The 23,506-nt window shown below is 41.6% G+C and overlaps 1 protein-coding gene across 44 annotated transcripts in view; it reads right to left on the bottom strand.

Moving 5' to 3' along the window:
- The window catches only part of CLASP2 (cytoplasmic linker associated protein 2), a 130,446-nt gene that overhangs the window by 82,655 nt on the left and 24,285 nt on the right, over positions 1–23,506 (bottom strand). For 40 of the 44 annotated variants that reach the window (XM_088653614.1, XM_088653621.1, XM_088653620.1 and 37 more), the window contains one exon: positions 20,241–20,311. In XM_088653614.1, coding sequence (XP_088509740.1) covers positions 20,241–20,311 — 71 coding nt within the window. Of the gene's footprint in view, positions 1–16,621; positions 17,071–20,240; positions 20,312–23,506 lie in introns of those variants that run through there. The other 4 variants (XM_088653649.1, XM_088653650.1, XM_088653651.1 and 1 more) reach the window with 1 other exon arrangement.

Here is a 23,506-nt window from a genome sequence, read left to right as displayed (position 1 = left end):
AAGCTTCCAGGACAGATGACCATCCAACCTCTGCTTAAAGACCTCCATGGAAGGAGAGTCAAAAACCTCCTGAGTCTGTTCCACAGTCGAACAGCTCTTACTATCAGAAAGTTCTTCCAGCTCCTTCAACTGTTCCTCATAAGGCTTGGTTTCCCAACCCTTGATCATCTAGGCTGCCCTCCTCTGCACACATTCCAGCTTGTCAGCATCGTTCTTAAATTATGGTGCCCAGAACTGCACACACTGTTCCAGGTGTGGTCTGACCAAGGCAGAATGCTTCCCTTGATCTGGACACTATACTTCTGTTCATGCAAACTGGAATAGCATTAGCTTTTTTGCTGCTAAATCACACTGTTGACATTAAGCTTGTGCTCTACTAAGACCCTGAGATCCTTTTCACGTGTACCTCTGGTGTGCCCTATCTTATATTTAAGGAGCTGGTTATTCCTGCCTGAGCGTAGAACCTGGTACTGTTAAACATGTGTCCCTCAGCACACACACACCCATAAATAGAAGTCTACAAATGTCACCATCACAAGTGTCCTTTTCAAGATCCTGAGCCTAGAGACACTCTGCAGCACCAAGACATTCCTTCTTCAATTGCAAACCGGGGAAAATAAGCAACAGAACACAATTTCCAGCGTTTGCAATTATTACAGAATTACAGTCATGCAGAGCACATACATCGGTAAGCCACACGAGTAGTTAACAGGAGGGAAACCATTACTATTGCTGTATGAAAGGAGGGCAAAGGATGCTAGGGATCTGGCAGGTGGTGAGAGAGGCCGAAATGCAATGAGGCAAATTCCAATTGCAAATGAGCATAGCTGTCAAGTTTTCCCTTTTCTCGAGAGGAAGCCTATTCAGCATAAGGGAATTCCCCTTTAAAAAAGGGAAAACTTGACAGCTATGCAAATGAGGCGGGGTTCAGTCACACAAGGGAAAGACAGACAATTAGGAGAGGGGCATCAAGGAAACAATAGAAACAGAAAAAGTTGTACGTTGACTCTTGGGCAGTCATTGTGACCCGAGAATATGATCTTGGGGCCATTCTGCAGTAATTATTTGTGGATAACCAGCCCTTCCACAAAACCGGGTTGCAGAGTATGCTCTATTCCCATACAGAACATAGTGCAATATGGAACCGAAAGTAGGTACAGTATATAACTTGATAGATTCCCTTGAGTCCTGCAGTGTATGGTTCTCAAGAGACACATTTTGAGTTCTACAGGAACTCTTCCAACTGGTAAAAAACAAACCCTGAAGTACCGTATCTTAACAAGGGGAAGCATGTATATTCTCTCAAGTTTCTGACACAAACCAAGGAAAATAATGAACACTGAGAAGACAGAAAGGAGAAGCCGTGTAAGGGGAGATCTCTCCTGGTGAAGCTTCACCAAGACTGGGGTTGCTGGGCAGACACAATCAGCCTTCAAGGGAGGGATGAACAGGGTAAAAAAACGGTGTATGTGATCTGGATTATTCAAGCCTTCCCGCCACATCACATTTAGGAATCTGCTCGCAAGTCTCCTTGCTATTGGTGCCAAGTGAAAAAGGTGGCGATGGATGTCATGTGTAGAACTGAGGGACTATCAATAATGTAATAAATAATAATAATAATAATAATAATAATAATAATGTAAATAATGGGTGTGCTGGCAAAAGCCCTTGCTTGGCACAGGCACATGCAGAGTGAAGCCTTAGAAGCAAAGGCACTACCTAAACAAGCGGCAGTATTAAATAAAGTATTTCGTTCCAGATCTGTTACCTATCAGCATCAGGGATTCAGTCATTTTGGCTTGGCTAGGTAGCCAGCCATTCTTGCAACCCAGCCCCTTCCACAAGTCCTTTTTCATGCACGAAAATGCTAATGAGCTTCCAACAATGAACATACATAACTGCAGATGAGCAATCCAGGAATCTTCAAGACATCACCCAAAGCATGGAATTTGTGGATAAGGAAGCCTTGCATCCAACAGATGTGTCCAAATTCTTCGGAGGTTGGGTGAGGGTAGAACAGTGAAAGGGGTGATGGAAAATAGATGGAATTGTTTCACTATGTTCTGTCTTGGTTATAAAATGGTTGGGTTTTTTTTTAAAAGACTAATTACAAAGAATACAAGGATTGAAAGTACAATTTGGTAATTATAGGGGAATGAAATCTGAAGACAAAAGAGGGAGCTTGGGGAGGAAATATAACAAAATAGGGGAAATGGAATCTAATCAAGGAATATAGTTTCCCCCTGACTGACAAAGAGGTTAGGAGGAGGAGTTGACATAATATACAAGGGAATAGTTGGAGTAAGAGAGAGATAAAGAGCTGAAACACTAAGAAAAAGGAACTAGACTACTGTGGAATTACGAGTGCATACCTGGAGTGCTTCAGAAGAAAAGCCAGAAGAAAAGTCTGCAAATGTAACTAGAAGCTGAATTCTGACATAACTTTAAAAATATGTATTGGCTTGGTTAGGGAAATAGGTTTAATTGAACATACTCTGGGTTTATTTAGGCTGCTCTTATGGGGCAATGTTCAAGCTACTTAAAAGTGCATTTTCCAAAACAGTAAAAGTTTTGTGTGGAACAACAGTTAAGTAAACTGAGGTTATTGGGGCTTTAATGTTTCTGAAGCCTTATTCAACTAAGTTAGAAGTTAAAGGACTATTTAGTAGGAGACAGCAGGGGCGGGGAAATATAAACTTGGTGGTAGTAGTGAAGAAACTACACATCAAGATATCCTTCCTTTTTCAGCACCCTATGAGCAGTGTCAAGACAGGGTCTTCCTTGAATTTTAAGTGCCCTGTACTCCTGGAAAAGAATTCTGAGCAAGCAATGGGGCCAGAATACACAGGCAACAATTTATATAAACATGTTCCCCTCCTTTCACTCAAATTCACAATAAAACTTAAAGAACAGGAGGGCTGTGTTTTCTGACAGTACACATTTATCTAGGAATTTTATTCCAAGGCTCTCCGAAAAGACATTATTTACTTGATGGTAAAACCTTTTATTAATTGAAGCAATACATATGCCAAAAGAAATTTGGCAAACTACTGACATAAACAATAACTGATTAATCACTACAATAATTCATAGCAAAGTAAACAGATGAGGAATTAAAAAGAACACACTATAGCAAACTGAAATAAAGTAACTGGATGTGTGATTGTCCCTCAACCCAACAGACTAGCAGGAATTACCAGCTATGCAATACTTCTGCTTATTAGCAACCAAATATGGAATACCAAAAACATGAGTTGGCTTTTGCACTGGATATTAAGCACTTGAGAACATTTGGCTGAATAAAATTAAATGTTGTAATAATTACAACTGGCTTTGGTTGTTATATTGATTAATTTCAGAGATCAGGAAAGAGAGTACAGTCATACCTCGGTTTGCGACCGGAATTCATTCCAGGGAGCCGGTCGCTCCCAGAGTTCGTCGTAAACCGAGGGGCTCTTTTGCTTGTGCACGAAGCGCTGATAAACCGCTTCTGCGCATGCTGCGCAGATGGCTTCTGTGCATCCGCGTGCTGGGGAACCCGGATGTAAACACTTCCGGGTCCGCAGCAGTTACAAACTGATTGGTCGCAAACCGAGGTATGACTGTAAAAGTACCTTTCCCAAACATTTGTTGCTTTCTAGGATTTTGTGTATGGCTGCCATACTTTAATCTCCTGCCATGTCAAAAAGGGAGAACACAGATCAAATTTTCAGGGTGGATTCTAGAGCAGCCAGGCTAACAATAGATATTTTAGACTAGACAGGGCAGGTTCCTTGGTGGATCGATAAATAGGAGAGGAATATGGTCATAAATTACTGCTTTACAGTGGTACCTCGGTTTATGAACACAATTGGTTCCGGAAGTCTGTTCATAAACTGAAGCGTTCATAAACTGAAGCGAACTTTCCCATTGAAAGTAATGGAAAGTGGATTAATCCGTTCCAGACGGTCCGCGGAGCAACTGTTCATAAACTGAAGCGAACTTTCCCATTGAAAGTAATGGAAAGTGGATTAATCCGTTCCAGACGGGTCCGCAGAGTACTTAAACTGAAGCGTTCATAAACTGAAACATGGGTGTAATTGGTTCCGGAAGTCTGTTCATAAACTGAAGCGTTCATAAACTGAAGCGAACTTTCCCATTAAAAGTAATGGAAAGTGAATTAATCCGTTCCAGATGGGTCCGCAGCGTTCATAAACCGAAAATTCATAAACCGAGGTGTTCATAAACCGAGGTTCCACTGTAGTTTCCTTTCTCCACACTCCCATTGCTAGGCAACTATAAGCAGCTAAACATGATGGGTTGGGGAAAAGAAAATGATGTAATGGAATAGGGTAAACGAGCAGCCAGTGGCTGTCCAAGGCGGAGCCAGAAATAACTGTAAAGTGGTAAGACTGCTTTCCTTGGATCCAATGCCAAAGAAGCAATCAATTCTCACCACTAATCAGTAACTTGTTAGGGACCTACATTGAAACCACTTTTACAGGCACATGTCAATGAATTCTGAGAAGTGGAGGTTAGCTGACTTGTGCCTGTCCAGAGATTGCTGAATTCAAACCAGCTAGAAACTCAGATATAAAAGCTATTGGCCAAATGGCCCCTTAAACCTAGGTTGCGGCACCGCAACAGGATGTCTAAGTGCCTAATGAAAATGAATGAACTCCATCTAAAATCCTATGCTTATTGTTGATTGGTAAGTTCATGGGTAGGCAAACTAAGGCCCAGGGGCCAGATCCGGCCCAATCGCCTTCTAAATCTGGCCCGCAGACAGTCCGGGAATCAGCGTGTTTTTACATGAGTAAATTTGTCCTTTTATTTAAAATGCATCTCTGGGTTATTTGTGGGGCATAGGAATTTGTTCACCCCCCCCCAATATAGTCTGGCCCCCCACAAGGTCTGGGGGACAGTGGACCGTCCCCCTGCTGAAAAAGTTAGCTGACCCCTGGGTAAGTTTTTAATGTTTGATGTTTTTATATGTGCTGGAAGCTGCCCGGAGCAGCTGGTGCAACAATATAGTAAATGATGATGATGATGATGATGATGATGATGATGATGTCTAGTCCTCATCTAAAGACTGCAAATGACGAGGCCATGTTTCTCCTGCCCGCCCCGCTAATATTCTTTTGTGGATTTCTTCTCCAGTCTTCAGAGAGTGGCTGGAAACGGGGAAGCAGAAAAAGATCCCCCTTTCCTTCCACTCGGCAGACAAATTCCCTAACAGTCTCATCTAGCACCAAGGAGAGCAGTTGTGTGTGAGAAATGGCACCAGTAGGTATCGGGTATGTTAACACCTGTGTAAGTAGTACAAACATGAAAACTTAAAAATCCATAAGTATAATAATAATAATGTTTTAAAAAATTGTTCCCTGGCCACTCTGGGTGGCTTCCAACAAAGATTTCAAATGCATTAAAATGTCACACATTAAAAACTTTCCTGAACAGGGCTGCCTTCAGATGGAACTTTTGGGAATCAGGGGGTGGGGCAATGGGGAAGAAGACTGGGAAGGAATGCGCCCAGGAGAGTTGCTCCTGATCTTGAATTCTGTTATGGGGACTTTACATTACTTTACACTCAGATATCCATCAACAGCTCAGCCTAACCCATCAATACATAGCAAGAGTAGAGAGTCTGGAAGACAAAGTTCTCCCCGAAACACACACAATTTTCTGGTCACCATTGGTTATACAGTCAAATAGTAAACTGCTTAAAGGATTAATTAGAGCAAGAAAGAGAGGTGTGTTGCTTTAAAAGATTAATGCCTCATGGAACCCTGCAGAGTCCAGTCCCCAAGCACCTCTCTGAGCAGTATGCTAGATCACTTGAAGGCTCCCTCTTCTTCACATGAAATGCAGTAGACGCAACATCATCTTCAATATATGGGACCTGTGTCACTGTGGTGATCACTTCTTTATTACTTTCTTCCTTCAACCCCTGTATTCTTGCTCATCTATTGCTGCAGTAACAGCAAATGAGTAGTAGGAAAAGCTGTGCTATGCAGCATGTGAGAAGGGCAAGAGGGTAGAAGCTAGAGAGGGTACAAGCTACTGCTCACGTATGTGGGGTTACGTGTGCATAAGTGAAATTGTGTAAGGGGGAAAACCCTCTAAACGCCCTCTCTTTCACTCTCACTTCAATTCAAACATATCCACAACTAGAATTGAAGACAGCAGGAGGCTGGAGGATGCGAGGGAAAGCAGCAGCTCCTGCTGCTGCACTACCCTGAACACCAGCTGTTCAGGAGGAAGGCTGAGCAGCGTAAAGAAATCCCCACTGCACCTCTAGTCTCTTCAGGGCTTCCCCTGCCCTCACTGACGAGCTCTGGACTCTCCTCCAGCTCTCTCCCACCATTTCCAGAGCTGAACTGAATTATTCAATTATTTCCCAGTGCCACGTGTATACTGTGTCAAGCGCAAGTCAATCATGTAGGGGGACACCTGTATCAAGGCAAAGCATGTGTGCAAGTGAATGGGTGATTGGCTGGTCAGGCCCCCCAAAACAGTAACAGAATATTAACACAGGAAAATACAATTAAAGTACAGCACACTGCAAAAGTACAATAAAAAGGGAAAATATGGAACAATAAGAAAACACCAGTCACCAAATGTCCCCCGATTCCACTAGATATATATTTGTGAGCTGAATTCATGCTCTCACCACAGATGCAGCTCCCCAACATTGCACCTATCCCTTAGGAGACAAGTAAATGCACACACACACACACACACACCTCTAAGAGCAAATCTATCCTGAGCATGGGGGAATGCTCACACCCTCATCACACCTGAAGCAGCAAACCCCAATTACTCTGGTTACACTCCTCTGCAGTAGGGAGGGGAAAGGGAGAAAGGAGTAAAGGTCAGGAAAAGTCTGCACCCACTCCAAAGTCCTTATCTTCTCCTGGAGTACATCAAAAAAGTCTTTCAGTGGTACACCAAACTGTACCCATCACTGGATTACAATAGTGAGGTGCATAATAAGATACTGTACGTAAATCATGTTCCCCATCTCTTGCTCTCTTCAACAGCCCCCACCACACCCCCTTTTCACACAGCGTATAGACACCACCTTGCAAGCCTCTAAGGTAAACTGCAACTGTAGGGGAAGACAATGATGGGGAACTTTCCTTCTACAGTATACGCTTCCTTAAATTCACCTCCCTTGGTGTTAAAGACATTGCAAAAATGGTTACAACAGTATGTATTTAAAAGGAACTTAAGTACCTGTATTACTTTTATTATTGTGTTCATATCCCACTTTTCCTCCAGGGAGCTCAAGGTAGCAAAAAATGGTTCATTCTGCCCCTATTTTTATCCTCATAACAACTCCCAGAAGGCAGGTTAGGCTGAGAAAAAAGTGACTGGCCTAAAGTCACAGAGTGAGTTGTATGGCTACGTGGGGATTTGAACCCTGGTGTTTTAGATGCTAGTCTAACATTCTAACTAATATATCACATTTGCACCATGTACATTTAAATACAGCTTTTTTAAAAAGCAGACACTAAAAGATAACAAAGCAGCATTAAAATGTGGGAAACAGAGATTTAAACAACTTAATTTGCACCAAAATGCTTTTCTTATTAGTATTGCAAAAGTTTTTTTTAAAAAAAAATCATATTAAAAACAAATTATATTAAGTACTCTTGGAAACAGCTTACAAAATATGGGTAGAATGTATTTACTGATTAACCCTTTTGCACATAATTCTTATAGGTCATGCAAAGAATCAAATGTAATCTTTGTTATTAGCTGCTTAGAAGGCTATGGGGTAAGCTATACACTTCCAGTCCACTGATTGCTATTGAGTGTTTCACTTTCGAATAATTTCGTCTTCTCCTACCGCAAGTGCTGCCATTTTGTAAAGGCATTTGCTTTATATTATCTCAAACCCATCATTGTTACTGTTGCATATACTGTACAGTAAAGTGCTTCAAAAGCCGTAAGACCTGATCATTAACAGCCCTGACAAAAAGGAACAGTTATGATTTAGTGTTAAAGGACGCTCCTGAATCTTATTGAATAAACTTCATGGGATACTATCCTGAGCAATTTTGAGGAAGGAAGCTTACACAGTGATAATAAATCTATATACTGTATATATAAAAATGTTCCCACTGCATGCGTGGATGTAACACCTTTCCTCCGTAACCGCTGAACTGGATTCCAACAAATTTGGCCACAATGTTCCATGCCTAATGTTTCCATTACTTTCAATGTTCCATTACTTTCAATGAAAGTAATGTTTCCATTATTTTCAATGGGAAAGTTCACTTCAGTTTAAGTACACTTCAGTGTAAGTACTCCACGGACGGTCTGGAACGGACTTTCAATGGGAAAGTTTGCTTCAGGTTAAGTACACTTCAGGTTAAGTACAGACTTTCAGAACCAATTGTGTTTGTAAACCGAGGTACCACTGTACTGCATCCTTTGCTTAGCAAGTGTGTTAGCTTTGTATCAGCTTGGATAATCTGAGAAACCAGACTCAAAGTGCAGGTATTTTCATGTCTGCAACCATCTTTTAATTCTAGGTGCTAAAGTAGTCAGTCACTCCTCTATAAAAACTTTAATATTAGGCTGTTCTTTACAGCTGTGTTCACACCGAATAGTTTGTGTTAAAATATGGAGAGGTATATTACCCACACCAGAAGCAAGCTATTATAAGATCTCTTCAGTCACATTAACTTTCATACCTCAGATAGAACACGTAAAATGGCATTTTGAAATATAAGAGGATATAAGTGTTAAAGAGTATATTTGATTTGAGAAGAGGCATTGTGGGGCATAGCACAATCTTGGGGGATAGCACATTCTTGGGGGATAGTGACAATATTCCTACAAGGAGTCATCTGCACCTGACTGTTCCAAATCATCTGCATTCCCTCCACTACTATGCGGACTGAGCATTCCACAACTCCATAGTTGTGTTCAGTATGTTCCCCAGTCAAACGCAGGATAAAGCGCTAATAAAAAGGAAAAACAAATCTTTACAGGTTTCTTAATGAAGATATCAGAAGCATTATATACTTTATTGCTTCAGCAGTTCTGTCTTGGAGATTTATCCACTTGGCTGCCATCATTTTGCTAAATCCTTCCTTGAAATGTAGATTTCCAAGGAGATTATGCATGCTCAGGAAGCTGCTGGTTCTAGCAAATTCATAACTGCTGTTCTTCCAATAGGCGAGGCCCAATTGAAATAACAACAAAGGGAATTCAAAAAAGTTATGAATTTGCTAGAATCAGCAGCTCCCTGAGCATGCATAAGGGCCTTCACCACACCAAAAAAAGTGGACACTTTAGAAACACATATTTATCAGCAATATGAATATTATAAGGCATGATCATGGCTCAGGTCTCCTGCGCCAATACTGATAGGTATGAACTGCTCTTATGTGACACATCAAAATGTTGGTTTCAATTCAAGGAGCTTGGTTGTGTCTTCCTACCTCTGGCTACTGGCCCTTCAAGCAGGCTGATCCATCAAGCAAGCCTTTTCCAAATCTTAATCCACAATTTAGTTTTCAGAAATGTTTGTGAACAATTGTTTTTACTTTTAACATAATAGGTCTTATAACCAACTTAAGGCATTTCATTCTCTCTGTCACAGTCAATAAGAATAGTATGGACAACACCTAGCAAATGAGACTCGGCAAATGACCCAAAGCAACCCCATAATATATTGTACTTTTATGTTGTAAACTGCCCTGAGATCTACGGGTATAAGGCGGTATACAAATCTAATAAATAAATAAATAAATAAATAAAATAAATTATAAAAGCAAAAACTAAGGATTAGATTCAACTAGCCTAGTGCACTAGTGAAGTGCACAATAATTCCTGCTAGCACAACAGGGCTTCCCCCTTCCTCCTGTCCATGCTCCACATCTTCTCTGGAAGATCAGGGGAAAACCCCAGAACAGTGTGTGGTGGGGTAGAGAGGAAATAGTGTTTTGCCCACCAAGCAGAAATGTTTCCACTGGGGCAGAATGATCAAATCAGTGCGATGTTGGATTCCACCTCTGCCTTTATCAGCATTTTTTATAACATAACCATTGAGTATTAAAGAGTTGGTCTCAGTAAAGGGTTAGTCTCAGTCCAATTTAAAAAATGGACAAGGATGCACATCACACAAAAAACCCACCACGATAGCTGGCAACTTAACTGGGCTGTCTTTACGGGCATTTCAAAAACTAGATTTCAGTAAGCAGGAATTGGCATTTCAGAAAACACAGAAGTAACTTTTTATAAATATACAGTCTACCACAAGTAGATAATTTTTTTTAAAAAAAATCTAGTTAATAAAGATTGATTATGTAAACACTCCTAAGTTTACGTATGTCATGTAACATTATACTTACGGTAACTGATGCTTTTTGGACTCCAACAAAGTAAGTCACACAAGGCAGTCATGACTAACAAGTCTCACTGATTTCAATGGGGTTAAAAGATGACTAACTAGCCTGCAAAAAGTCTTGATATCCCAGCTTGTATCAACCAATTATTTTTTGTTACTTGATATTTTTTCTTGCAATGTATTTTTCAACTGGCTCTTTAAAAAATGGGTCTTGATTTTAAAGGGTTCAATATAAACAAAGCTACTTAGTATGGAAATTTAGTTTTCTTCTTATTAAACTCTGCTTTTCAAAGCATGGGGCCAAAACTAGCCTCTCACCTGGTGTATATATATGTTAAGTCAGACTGGCTTTGCATAGCAGTGAATAGTAAGTCTCTCACTTTTGGGTTTAAATGTATTTTGGAATTTTTTTAAAAAGTTGTGACTATTTCACATAAATGAATCTCCACATAAATTAAGATGTTAAGTGACCGTGTGGCGACTTCACTACCAGAAAACTATGCAGACAAATGACGTCTCAAGGAACATTAATTCTGGTTAAATTTTAAGAGTTTATAACAGACCCTCCAACCCTGGGGAAAAGTAGGCATTTACAATGGACATTATACCCAACTAAAGGATTACCAATTACAAGGGGGAACCACAAGAACAGGGAACTAAGGGGTGGACATAGACCTGACTTTAGCAAATGGGAGTATCCTAAGTGGAATTCCCACTGGTGGAGGGGAAGACAAATTTTGAGGATTTCCCCCTCCCACTACAAGCCCCTGGGCTACTTTGTGCAGTGCTCGAGGGTTGGGGGACCCTCTTAAGCAGCATGGGTGTGGGGGGGCTGAAGGAGGAAGGGACAATCCATAGGCAAGATCCCTGCACTGGATCAAAAACCTACTGCATATTCAAGGGGCATTTCTGTCAGTGGAAGTCAGAAGATGAAGTTTGCATCAAACCCTAAGTCTCTTGTTTTGTTGGTTTTTGTTTTTTAAGGTGGGAGAATCTGGCCTCCTCCCAAGTAAAGTTTTCTACCCTGCCCTCACTCTGAACAAAGAGCCATGATGGAAATGCAAATTTCCTTCTCCTCCCCCTCCCCCCTTCAAATTAATGACTTGATAAGTAGAGAAGAGAGAATTACTGTATTTTTTGGACCATAACACGCCCCGTAGCATAACACACGCACTTAGTTTTTAGAGGAGGAAAACCAGAATTTTTTTTCTGGTTTTCCTCATCTAAAAGGCTGGGAGGGGGGTGCTGGAGGGGGAGCGAAGGAGGCAGGGGAAGTCCGGTAGCTTTCGCTGCTGTCATGTAGCGATGCTACCGGGCTTCTCCTGCCTCCCCCACCCCTGCAGACACCGGAGAAAGGGGGGGAGAGGAAGCCCCGTAGCAATGTTGTCGGGCTTCCCCTTTCTCCCCCGCCGCTTTCGCTGGTGTCGGAGGAGGCAGGGGATGCTGCTGCCGGCTCTGGCAGGGGCAACCACACTGCCCCCACGTTCTTGCCAGAGCCGCCGGCGGCATCAGAGCTCCAAAGGGAGCGTGCTGATGGTGCTGCCGGCTCTGGCAGGAGAAATTGCAGCTGCCCCCGGCTCTTAGGAGAGCCGACGGCAGCATCAGAGGCCCGAAGGGAGCGTTGATGCTGCCACCGGCTCTGGCACAGGCAGGCTTGATAGCCACGGGAAACCAGTTCTCGGCGGTCTCCTTGACAGCGGGCAGGGAGGAGGGAGCTCTCCTCCCTGCCCGCTGTCAAGGAGGCGGCCCTAGAGCCCAAGCCACCCAACACCTCGTTTCCCGCTGCGCACGGCTCTGCCTTGGAGAGCCGCTTGCAGCGGGAAACTGGTTCTCGCGCTGCCTCCTTGACAGCGGGCAGGGAGGAGGGAGCTCCCCTCCCCGCCCGCTGTTAAAGAAGGTGAGCGGGCAGCGGCAGCCCGAAACTGCCATTTCTCTCCGCTGCCGCCTGCCTCTCATAGGAGCAAGCGCAGCACCTCTCCAACTAATGAGAGGCAAGCAGCGGCAGCGTGGACACCTTGCTTGCTTGCTTGCTCGCTATTTGCTGGGAAAGAGGCGCTGTGCCTCGCCCAGCAAAGAGCGAGCGAGAAGGGAAGCATGTCCCTTTAACCCCATTGGGGCTGGGCATGTCCCTGCTGCCGCAGCCACTTCCCTCTCGCCAGCTCCAAAATGGTGGACGAGCCGAGCCTGGAAGAGTTGCCCAAACCTCGGCGCGTCCACCATTTCGGAGCCGGCGAGAGGGAAGCGGCGGCGGAAACCCCCAGCCCCGATGGGGTTAAAGAAAGATGCTTCTCTCGCTCTCTCTTTGCTGGGCAAGAGGCACTGTGCCTTGCCCAGCAAAGAGCGAGCGAGGGAAGCATGTCCCTTTAACCCCACCGGGGCTGGGTATGTCCCTACCACCACCACCGCTTCCTGCTTGCCGGCTCCGAAATGGTGAACGTGCCGAAGCTGGAAGAGCACATCCACCATTTCGGAGCCGGTGAGTAGGAAGCAGCGGCGGCAGCACAGACATGCCCATCCCCGATGGGATTAAAGGGACACACTTCCCTCCCTCTTTGGCTAGAGCACGCCGGTTGGGGGCAGTGAGCAGTGAGGAGCGAGGAGGGACGGGCGGGAGCCATAGCTCTGGCGGCAGAGGCTTCCCTGAGCCTCCGACTGCAGCGACAGCCGAGGGATCCCGCTGCCGGAGCCATGGCATTCGCTCCATAACACACACAGAGATTTCCCCTTACTCTTGAGGAGGAAAAAAGTGCATGTTTTGGCCCGAAAAATACGTTAACTACTTCTCCTCACATAGCTTCATTTGGCTCACCCACCATGCTGCCCTGGAGTTTGCCATGGATCACATCCACAAAGTTTAGCCATCCCCATTTTAAGGAATGCATCAATGGGAAAAAAAATGGGCGTGCTTTTTCACAAATTACCCAGCTTCATAAAATGTCATCTAGAAATTTTGATTGACAAATCACCACCACCTTGCAGCGACCTTATTGATTCATCAGCCATTGCCTCTAAAACTATGTTTTATTGCATTTCAGCCTTGTATTAAAGCACGAGTCTGTTAGCCACAAGTGAACCAGAGCAGCGCACGGAAACGCTGTTTACCTTCCCGCCAGAGCGGTACCTATTTATCTACTTGCACTTTGACGTGATTTCAAACTGCTAGGTGGGCAGGAGCTGGGACAGAGCAACGGGAGCTCACCCCGTCGCGGGGATTCGAACAGTCTACCTTCCGATAGCCAAGCCCTAAGCTCAGTGGTTTAGACCACAGCACCACCCAAGCTTACAAACCAATAAAAATAACACAATACGTTCTGGCAATCATCAATCTTGCAGTGGAGATAGCTCAGTCAGTAGAGCATGAGACTCTTAATCTCAGGGTTGTGAGTTCAATTGCCACATGGAGTGAAAGATTCCTGTATTGCAGAGGGTTGGACTAGAATCATCCTCTGAACTAGAGACTACCCTTGTGCCCGCTTATTTTTTATTTTGGAGGGGAATGGCAGGATCTTCCTTCACTCATGGAGAGGCATTTCTGAATGTGTGTGTGTGTGTGTGTGTGTGTGTTCAACTGTGCACTGTGCATGTGTGATTGAGAGAGATGCACTTGGACAGAGACCCATGTTTGTGTGGCACACATGGGGGGAGCAGTATGTGGGAACAGCAACAACTATACTCTTTAAGTCTATGTCACACCCCTCATGATGGCTCTCCTGTGCCTGGTGCCCACAGCATTTTCTCAAAATTCAGAATATGCCTACAGTTCCAAAAAGGTTGGCAACCTCTGCTCAAAATGATGATCAACAAACATGGACTCTCAAGCCCCTGCCCCTTTTGTGTATAGCTTTTTAAATCACACCTGTTTTACCATGAGTGTTTTAAGTTGTTTATTCATTCATCCATCCATTCAATTTGTTGTTTGTACAAAATTGATTTTTCCCTTGTTAAATGCACTTGCATTTATAACCATTAAACACAATGTGTGCCTGTTTTCTAATGAATAACTTCATTTAAAATTTTCCTCATCAGGAATTAACTTGTCTAAGCATTCTCAACAAATCTGGATTGAATCTACTTTTTAAAATAGTCTTTCAAGTTTGACATTATACTGGCAAAACCCAAGGAATAATCTTATTAATGTACTTACTTTTAACAAAATAGCAACACACTGAAAAATCATTGAATTAAAATAGTATGCTCTTGGGCCTACATGATAGTAGTACACAGCAATTATGTTAGATACAGACTGAGAGCCTTAATCTGGTTAACAAGGGATATAACTTTATCCTCTTCAAGGAGCACCTTGCACACACAAAAAGTCTACTGCCAAGAACTGTTGTCTGCCAGCTTCACACACCACCAACGTAATATGATTTGAAGGTATTTAAATATTTCTAACAAACACTCGTACATTTTCAAGCAGGAAAAGAAATGCATTGCTCTGGAACCTATAATTTGAGGGAATAAATTTCAAAGAAAAGCTTCAGAGTTCCATAGAATCACCTCTCATAATGGAAAATTAAGGTTCAAATTCAGTGCTTTTAAACAGAAAAACTCTTAAGAACAGAAACTATTTCCCATATATCTGAATTCTTTCTTGGCATGCTTAAGGTAAGGTTCAGTCAGACTCAAGTCTTCATTCATTCTGCTAGCAAATGTAGAAAACAGCATTCTAAACGTCACATTTTAAAAGGGGTCCAAATAGCCTGCAAGTAGAACATTTTGGCTTGTGCATGAAGGGCTCCATATTTCTCCCATTAGCTGCAGCCCTTTGCACATCTCATGCCTTTCCAGAGGGTCCCTCAACAAGCACAAATAGCTTGGGGTCATACCTGATTGCACTGAGTAGACAGAAAAATCGTGTTGCCTGAGTGAAACTTTGCTTTTGTCTCTTTGCAACCAAGTCAGTATATCCAGCTAATTAAATCATCTACAGACTAGATTATCTACAACATACAGTATTATTTTTGATCATATTTTCTTTCTCATGACATTGTTCAACTTATTTATCAACAGTGAATATCCCCTAGATGTGACGAATGGTGGATTTAAGCAAGAAAAAGCTGCTAGATCATCCTACGCAATCCTAATTGGATATGACATTTTATGCAAAGCTTCTCCATACCAGTGTCAGTTGACTTTCAGAACAATGTTATTTTTTAGTACTTCTGCTAGTCATTAAAAAAAAGGTGAGTAGACATGTTCAGGGGGGGGATCTAACAGAATTTTAGACATGTTGGAAAATCTCGTTTTTAGACAATTTCAATTATACAGACATGTTTGAATTTATGAAGAAGTGGCACTTAAAACTTTTAAGGCTAACCATTTCCAAAGTTTGTCTAACTACACATATCAACGGTACAAGATTATGCAAACATCTTAAGGACTACAAAATACTCAGTCTAAGCTATTGTCTAATTTCCAATGGATTAGAACACAGACATCATAAGAATCCACTGTAGGAGAATGCCTTATTTTACACCTAGATATGTATGGCTATTACCTATAAATAATTACATCTTTCTTTTTAGCTTTCTTTCATATTCCTAACTCCTGCTGAAAGATACACCTTGAATAAATCATCTCAGCTGCTATTACTAAATATAAGCTCCAAGACAAAGTCAATGCCCTAGACATTAATTTGCTGTCCCATATATAATCAAGTTCGATAAAAGGTCAAATAACCCTGTAAGGTGATATTTTAGCAGGAGCTTTGTGCAAATCATAAAGTACCATATCTCCAAAAGAAAACGTGCAGAAGAACCCTAGTATGATCAGTTACAATGCCATCTTTAAAAAGTAAAAAATTACAAACACACAATTGTAAAACAAAACAAAACAAAAAATTAGCACTATGGCTTTTCAATCCTCTAGGCAGATTGTTCAAGGATGGTAAGCAATGGCAAGCTCATGTATAACATCAATCTGACAGATGCTAAGACTTAAGTATCTTTAATACAGACAAAGGTTTAAAAAACATAACCCTGCATTTTCTTTAAATAATGACTTTGTACAGCAAAGTACATAACACTTTCTCACTGCTGATACAGAGAGGGGATGTCCTCCTCACAGACACATAAAACCATTGGATATAGGGCTGGCAGACAATTCTATGTCTACTCTTATTGTTGCTTAAAGCAAATTTAAATTTCAGAGCTCTAAAAGCTATAAATGAATCTTGGTACAACACAAACATGGGCTTAACATAGCAAGGTTGTTTCAACGTTCAAACGCACACAAGCTAAGTCTAATTGACAACAAAAACAATGCCGTACTTACCATCCCCAACAGCCATTACACAGTTGCAATGCTACCAGGAGCTTTTCCCAAGGATACAACTTCAATCCGAGTGACTATAAGTGCCTGCGCCACTCTCAATCCAGTGCAGCCCTGAAGACCGACAGAGCACTGTGTGACCCAGTCAGATCTGCAGTTCTCTACTGCAACCAGCAACAGCTGCTACACCACTTCAAAATAAAGGTCCTGCTTCTTGCAAGAAGCTCCTTCCATCCATTATAACCAGCCTCTCTCCTGCTTAAACCTAATAGCACACTTGCCGCTACAGGAAGAAAAAAATCCTTCCCTAGCCGTCTGCCTTTTTCTTTAAAGGTATTGCTCACATGCAATGAAGGTTATCCGACAGGGACTTTTAACGCAGTCATCAAAACACAAGGCATGCGTCCAGTAATCATTTTCTGCTTCCATTCCCTAAGGATTCATGTGTAATCAGCAATGAGCACATGACCAAATGATTATCTGATTTGCATAGCTATGAACAGAAGATGTGTCATATTCTTCTTTGGCCTTCTCCCCCCCCCCCCACGCCTTCTCAATCTCTTATTGTGTTCAGCCAGCATTGGTTGTTGTAAACAAATCACGTCAAAGGCAGACCTTCAAAGGCTTTTCTATTCAAAGAAAGACTGCCACTTAATGAAGATTGCTCCTGGTAAAGACAGTGACAAAACCCAAGCCAGCCACATTATCCCAGGCAAAAAGACAGTGTACTTCACATCTGAGCCACACACAAGAGTCAAGGCAAGCACTTCTCACAGGAATTTTTAAAACTGACAAAGCAATATGGTAACACATAGATTAGCAAAGTATAGATTAGCAAATTCATTTCAGTGAGACCGTTTTTAAACCAGATATTCACACACAGAAATGTTTCTGTTCTCCCCCTTTAAACTGGAAAGGGCTATAGATCGTTTAACTATGAACGGTAGAGACAGACTGCTGGAATTCAATTAGTGTGTCATTGTGGTTCGAGTATTGGACTAGGACCACAGAGACTCATATTTAAATCACTGCTCAGCCACAAAGCTAACTGGGTGGACTTCTAGAGTATTGTGAGTCCTGGAAGACCTGCTCCCTGTTTTGCAGGTCTTTTTCACCTGACCTGGGAGGGTGAGCCTTGACTAAACCCAGCTTTTAGTTTTTAGGGGTTTTGTTGCCTTTTTTTTTTTGATAAACACATACAACACTGGAAAGTGCAAATATAGTTTAGTGAACATGCTGGATGAAAGACCCTCCCAAACCTATTTTTGACTTGCAATGTTTTAAAGCACTCAACTGTAATTAGTTTCCTACTGTGTAAATAAGGTTGAACACATCAGTCCATGCATTTACAGCTAAAAGGGGTGTAATATCTAGAACCAGTAAAAGTATTAATCCCAAACAATGACCTTGGTTCCCCGATTTCTATTTGGAAATTTGTATTTGTGTATATTATTCATAGTGTAATGACTGCAATGAAGTAACATAATTTACAAACTGCGAGTCGTTGTCCCCCGGTGACATTTGCAGGGTAACCATGCTGAGCAATGAAAGCTGTATGAGACCCAAACAAGTGAGAAATATATGCGGTTGAAACACACATACTTAGTGTCATTTGTTTGAAGTTATGCAATCCTAAACACCACTTTAACATTATGTTTCAAGTCTCTGGCAAAGAAAGTTTCATGTGTGCCTTCCCCCTCCATTTATAAATTGGGCCATTATGAGAACAGATAAGCTGTTGTGTGTGGATGACTGCAAAACCCATTCAGAGCGCTATGGTGTTTTTTGTTATTGTGAAAAGGGTAGAAACGCTGAAAACTTCAGCTATTTAAAATATAATGTAGGAATCCTCTTAAATCCTGTAGAAGAAACAGCATTTACAGAACTCAGCCTCCCAGAAAAGGAATTCAATGGGCTCTGCTGCTGACTGCAATATCTGTTTCCATGGAAATCGTTGCTCATTTGCTAATAAATAGGGGAAGCTTAGCACACCTCTTGTTTGCAATACCACATGAGAGAGACAGCTGATAGCAGTCTTAAGACTTGGGAGTAGCCGACAGCCACATCAGAAGTGTTATGTAGCACAAATGCCATGCAACATACAGATCTAGATATTGAAGGTATTTTTATAGGTTAGATACCTGTGTGGACTTGCAACTGAAATGCCATTTTGTACCTACTGTGTGGTTATGTAAGATGAAGAGAGAGAAAAAGAAAAGAAACCACAACAGTAACTGCGCTTCCCCACGCCATAAGGCTATGGTTTAGCCACCATAGAAAAAACATTATTAGAATGATACCCACAGACTGAAGGCAGTCGGGAGTCAAAATACAGTAAAGTCCTTAACCTTATCTGCAAAAATATTTGTTCGTAAGAATGGTTTACATACACAACTGAAATAACGGCAGAGAAGCTTGCTCGCAGAAGATAAAAGGGGAGATTTGATGAATGGGGTGTGCTAGGAATGTAAAAATCCCTGCTCAAAGAAGCCATCACTGAATCTCATGCAGATATTCTCAAGAGGGTGTGAAGTAAGAATAATTTATTAGAGGGAAAGTCTTAATTTGGGGATATGGAACTTGTGGCCTTCCAGATGCTGTTGAACTTCAAATCTGTCATCCCCAGCTAGCATGGCCAATTGTCATAGATAATGGGAATCTTAGCTCAGCAACATTCAGAGGGCCACAGGCTCATCAGTCCTGGTTTAAGTGAACAGTGTATGGTAATGCAATCAAAAATAGCTAAAGAAGTACATCTCTACTGGAAGAGCTGGAAACACAAGCAATAAGCAATATGAATACATCTCGCACATGAATGACTGCAATATAAATACTCAAAGCAAGAATGAAATTGCATGTTCAACATGCCAAATTTGCATGCCACAGACAGGAATCCAACTGTACCCGCGCTCCCAGGTGACCTTTTGATCTAGCGGATGCCTCCGCTAACCAAGAGGTGACTGTGGCCAATTTTCCCTTCAATACTCAGCAATTGACAGCAACTTCCATGCTGTTCTGGAAGCCTCCAATTTTCAGAGAGCGAGGGAAAGAGGGAAATCACAAAAATTGCCTCTCTTCTTCTGACAGAGAAGATGTGTGTTGAAACAAAAGCCCTTCCATTAAATCAAGGGCACCAGTTGGGATTCTACACTACGTAAACCATGAAAAGCTCATAAAGAAATGCAAATTGTATATTCCTAGACAAACTGATCAATATGTAATAAACAAATAAGTAACAAGAGACCAACAAAGACAACAAAATCTAGAAGCTGAGAGCAAACAGGGACAGATAACTGTTTTCCAATACAGTTTCCTAAACCCAGACCTAGGTCACATTTGCTTCCCATACTGCTTTAACAGTTCCGAGGTGCGCATTTTAAACAGTGCCAATACTTCCTTCCTTCTCAAAGCTGCATAGTACTAACTAGTTAGATGCTATAAAACAAACATTAATACCATACATTTGCAAAACCTACATCCATATTCTAACTTTTGCCATATCTAACTAAGCCTAACCTTAGTTGCAGAAATGCTAAAGACAACTCATACATGTCAAGCAGCATAAAATACTCTAAATTCAACTTTTTATATATGCATGTCACATACACTATTGGATACTTACCACTGAAGTTGCTTGAAATCATATTGCCACCGTTTTTCACTTCATCAAATTTCATAAATATTGTTTGTAGTCTAAGAATAAGAACAAATATATATAAATAAAAATATATAAATAAAAAAATATAAATAAAAAAATATAAATAAAAAGACACATATCATTCCTCTTTCAAATCAAACATTTTAAATTACAATTTTAACAATCAGCCTTCACAATCAGCCTGCCTATAATGTAAACTAAGTTGAGAGCAATTGGCCTAAGGTTACCTAGTGAAATAAAAAAATTCCTTCAGTAGCACCTTAAAGACCAACTAAGTTTATATTTTGGTATGAGCTTTCGTGTGCATGCACACTTCTTCAGATACACTAGAAACAGAAGTGTCAGACCCTATATATATACAGAGGGTGGTGGGGGTGGGTGGGTGTAAATGCTGTTTCTTCTACAGGATTTAAGAGGATTCCTACACTCCCATCAGCCCATCTCCCATTCCCACCCACCGCCACCACCCTCTGTATATATATAGGGTCTGACACTTCTGTTTCTAGTGTATCTGAAGAAGTGTGCATGCACACGAAAGCTCATACCAAAATATAAACTTAGTTGGTCTTTAAGGTGCTACTGAAGGAATTTTTTTATTTTGCTTCGACTCAGACCAACACGGCTACCTACCTGTTACCTAGTGAGTTTCATGACTAAACAGGGGTTGAATGTGGGTTCCTCCCAAATCTCATTGACTTTACCACACGGATTCTCAAGAACAAAAATTAAAAAGCAAGCCATGTCTAACATTTGCAACTGTTATTTAAATGCTACCATTATTGGCTGCCCGCTTTGCTTGCTCCATGCAATTAAAATGTTTGAATTTCCAGGGGGGGGGGATTACAATTTTAATGAATCCTGATTTTTTCTAGGACTCAAGTCCCAGTTTCTAGAAAACCCAATGATGTCACAAATACAAATCATCAAGCTAAGCTGGTGATCACAATTCACAATGTTATGTTTGAGTCATGTTCTAGTGTGTATTTTATTAGACTACAGCAGGAAGAGAAATCATATTTAAATGCAGTTTTGCAGTCAACATGCATCGGTCAGGCACACAACCCCTTTCTCCCTACCACACATGGTCAGAATCTCTCTTCACAATTAACTGCAAAACATACTCACATCTATTTAGAGTTCACCCATCTATTTCTTGGTTTCTGTATTTTCTCTTTGGTTCTGTCCAAAATTCTTTTTCTACTGCTAGTTTGTCTCATTCTTCTACATATCCAAGCCATTTTAGCCTCTGTGTCCTATTTTCAGCAACTAATGTTGGCTGCTTTCCTGGTGCTTGCTGTTCCTAGAGCTTTCTAATCCTCCAGATGTTAGATTCGCTAATTCTTTTTACGTAGCCCATAATCCATTACCCTGCTTTATTATTTAAGATCCATAACCCAACTTTCAGAGTTACATATCCTCTGCAAGTCCTATTATAAATCTTGAAATGTCAAATTGTGCAAAGGAATGATCAAAAATATGGTGCAAATGGTACTCACTGTGTATTAGTAGTTAAGTGGCACCACATCAAAGTATTATACTGTATCTGAAATCAGTTTGCTTGGAAATATAATTATTGAGTGAACTGATCTGGGTTAGTTTCCACTTTAAGAGACAATGCATACACAACCCTACTGGAAATAGCTAGACTTCTAGGGCTACAGTGCTTGCATTCCTTGCAACCCTCATTTCAGTTTGAATCATTTAAAGCAATGATTAACTTCAAACAAAACAACAAGAGCAACAAACATGTGATTGGTAAGTGTTCAACATTACTGCTTCTTGAAAATTCCTCAAAAAAGGAGAAAGGAAAGTATTTACATTTTAAAGAAGTCAGTTTTCTGACCACATAGACTAATGGAGTCTCACAAGAGCAGGTGCTTCAAACCTTGGGGAAGTACTTATAGCAAAAAAGTTGGGGGCAATGTGGTTTTTATTCTTATTTTTAAAATTCAAATGATCAGAGCACTGTTGGGGCAATTGAGAAGCCCATCTTCCATCTTGCAGACTGCCATTCAAGGGCACTTTGTGTATCTATTTAAATACGGGTTGTTTACCTGTAACCAATGTTCTTTGTGCTGTCACACACATAGGGTTTTTTGCATTTCTGTGGATCAACTCTACAAAAGTTCTAGAGCAGGAATGAGGACCCCCTGGCCCTTCAGATGTTGCTGAACTACAGCTCACATCAGCCCTAGCAAGAATGGGCTTATAACATCTGGAGGTTCAAAGGTTCCCCATGCCACTTCTAGAGTTTTAGTCTGAAAATGGAAAGGAAAGCTGTGATACCCTCTTGGAGAGGAGGGAGTCTACCTCCTCGAAGCGGCACCATGTGAGGCAGAAATTTGAAGGCACTCTTCACAGAGCAGTATTATAAAATACACATCAAAGCATAGATAATGTTTTAACACACCTCCCTCACATTACTGCTAAAATCCAGCACCAAACCAGCCTAAGGCAACTTAAACATACAAAACCAGACCACAACACAATTTGTACAACTCAATTTATAATGAACCACTGAAGGCTGTAATGAAAACATGGGCCTTCAAAGTCCACCTGGAGTATTGAGAGATAGGGCTTGCTTGATTTCATGTGGGACTGAATTCTACTACTGTGGGGCCACTGCCAAGAAGACTCTTTCTGTGTTGCCACCAACCCAATTATATCCATAGGTGGGCACATAAGCAGGGCCTCTGAGAAACATCTTCAAGGATTGGACTGGCAGGTTGACCTGGGTGCAGGGAATCCTTTAAGTAATCTAGTTATAAACCACTTACCACATCTTTGGAAACATATCACTAACCAGGAAAACTGGTATAATTTGGTGTAATATGCTCCAACTGCCTCAGTTGCTGGACAGCAGCATTTCTACCAGTTCAACTTTCTGAAAGATGCACTTCCAAAATTTAAAGGCAACACTATGTATAGAACATTACAGTAGTTCAGCCTGGATGCTACAAATGCATGGATAACCATGGATAACCAAGGCACACTCCTCCAGGTAGAGTCAAAACAGAGGGACAAGCTGAAGATGATAAAAAGAACCCTTAGCTATTACTGCCATCTGAACGTTCCCATTTGGTGTTGAGTCCAGCATCACTCCTAGTTGCACTCCTAGTTATTCTTCAGGGGGAAGTGTAACCCTATCCAGAACTACTTACAAATCTCAATCCAGGGGAGTCTCTTTCCCCATACACAGCGCTTGGATTAATCTTCAACTTGTGCCGTCT

The sequence above is a fragment of the Zootoca vivipara genome, chromosome 11 (assembly GCF_965207765.1).
Source record: "Zootoca vivipara chromosome 11, rZooViv2.hap1.1, whole genome shotgun sequence".
Taxonomy (NCBI): Eukaryota; Metazoa; Chordata; class Lepidosauria; order Squamata; family Lacertidae; genus Zootoca; species Zootoca vivipara.
This window is presented reverse-complemented; position numbering and strand designations above follow the sequence as displayed.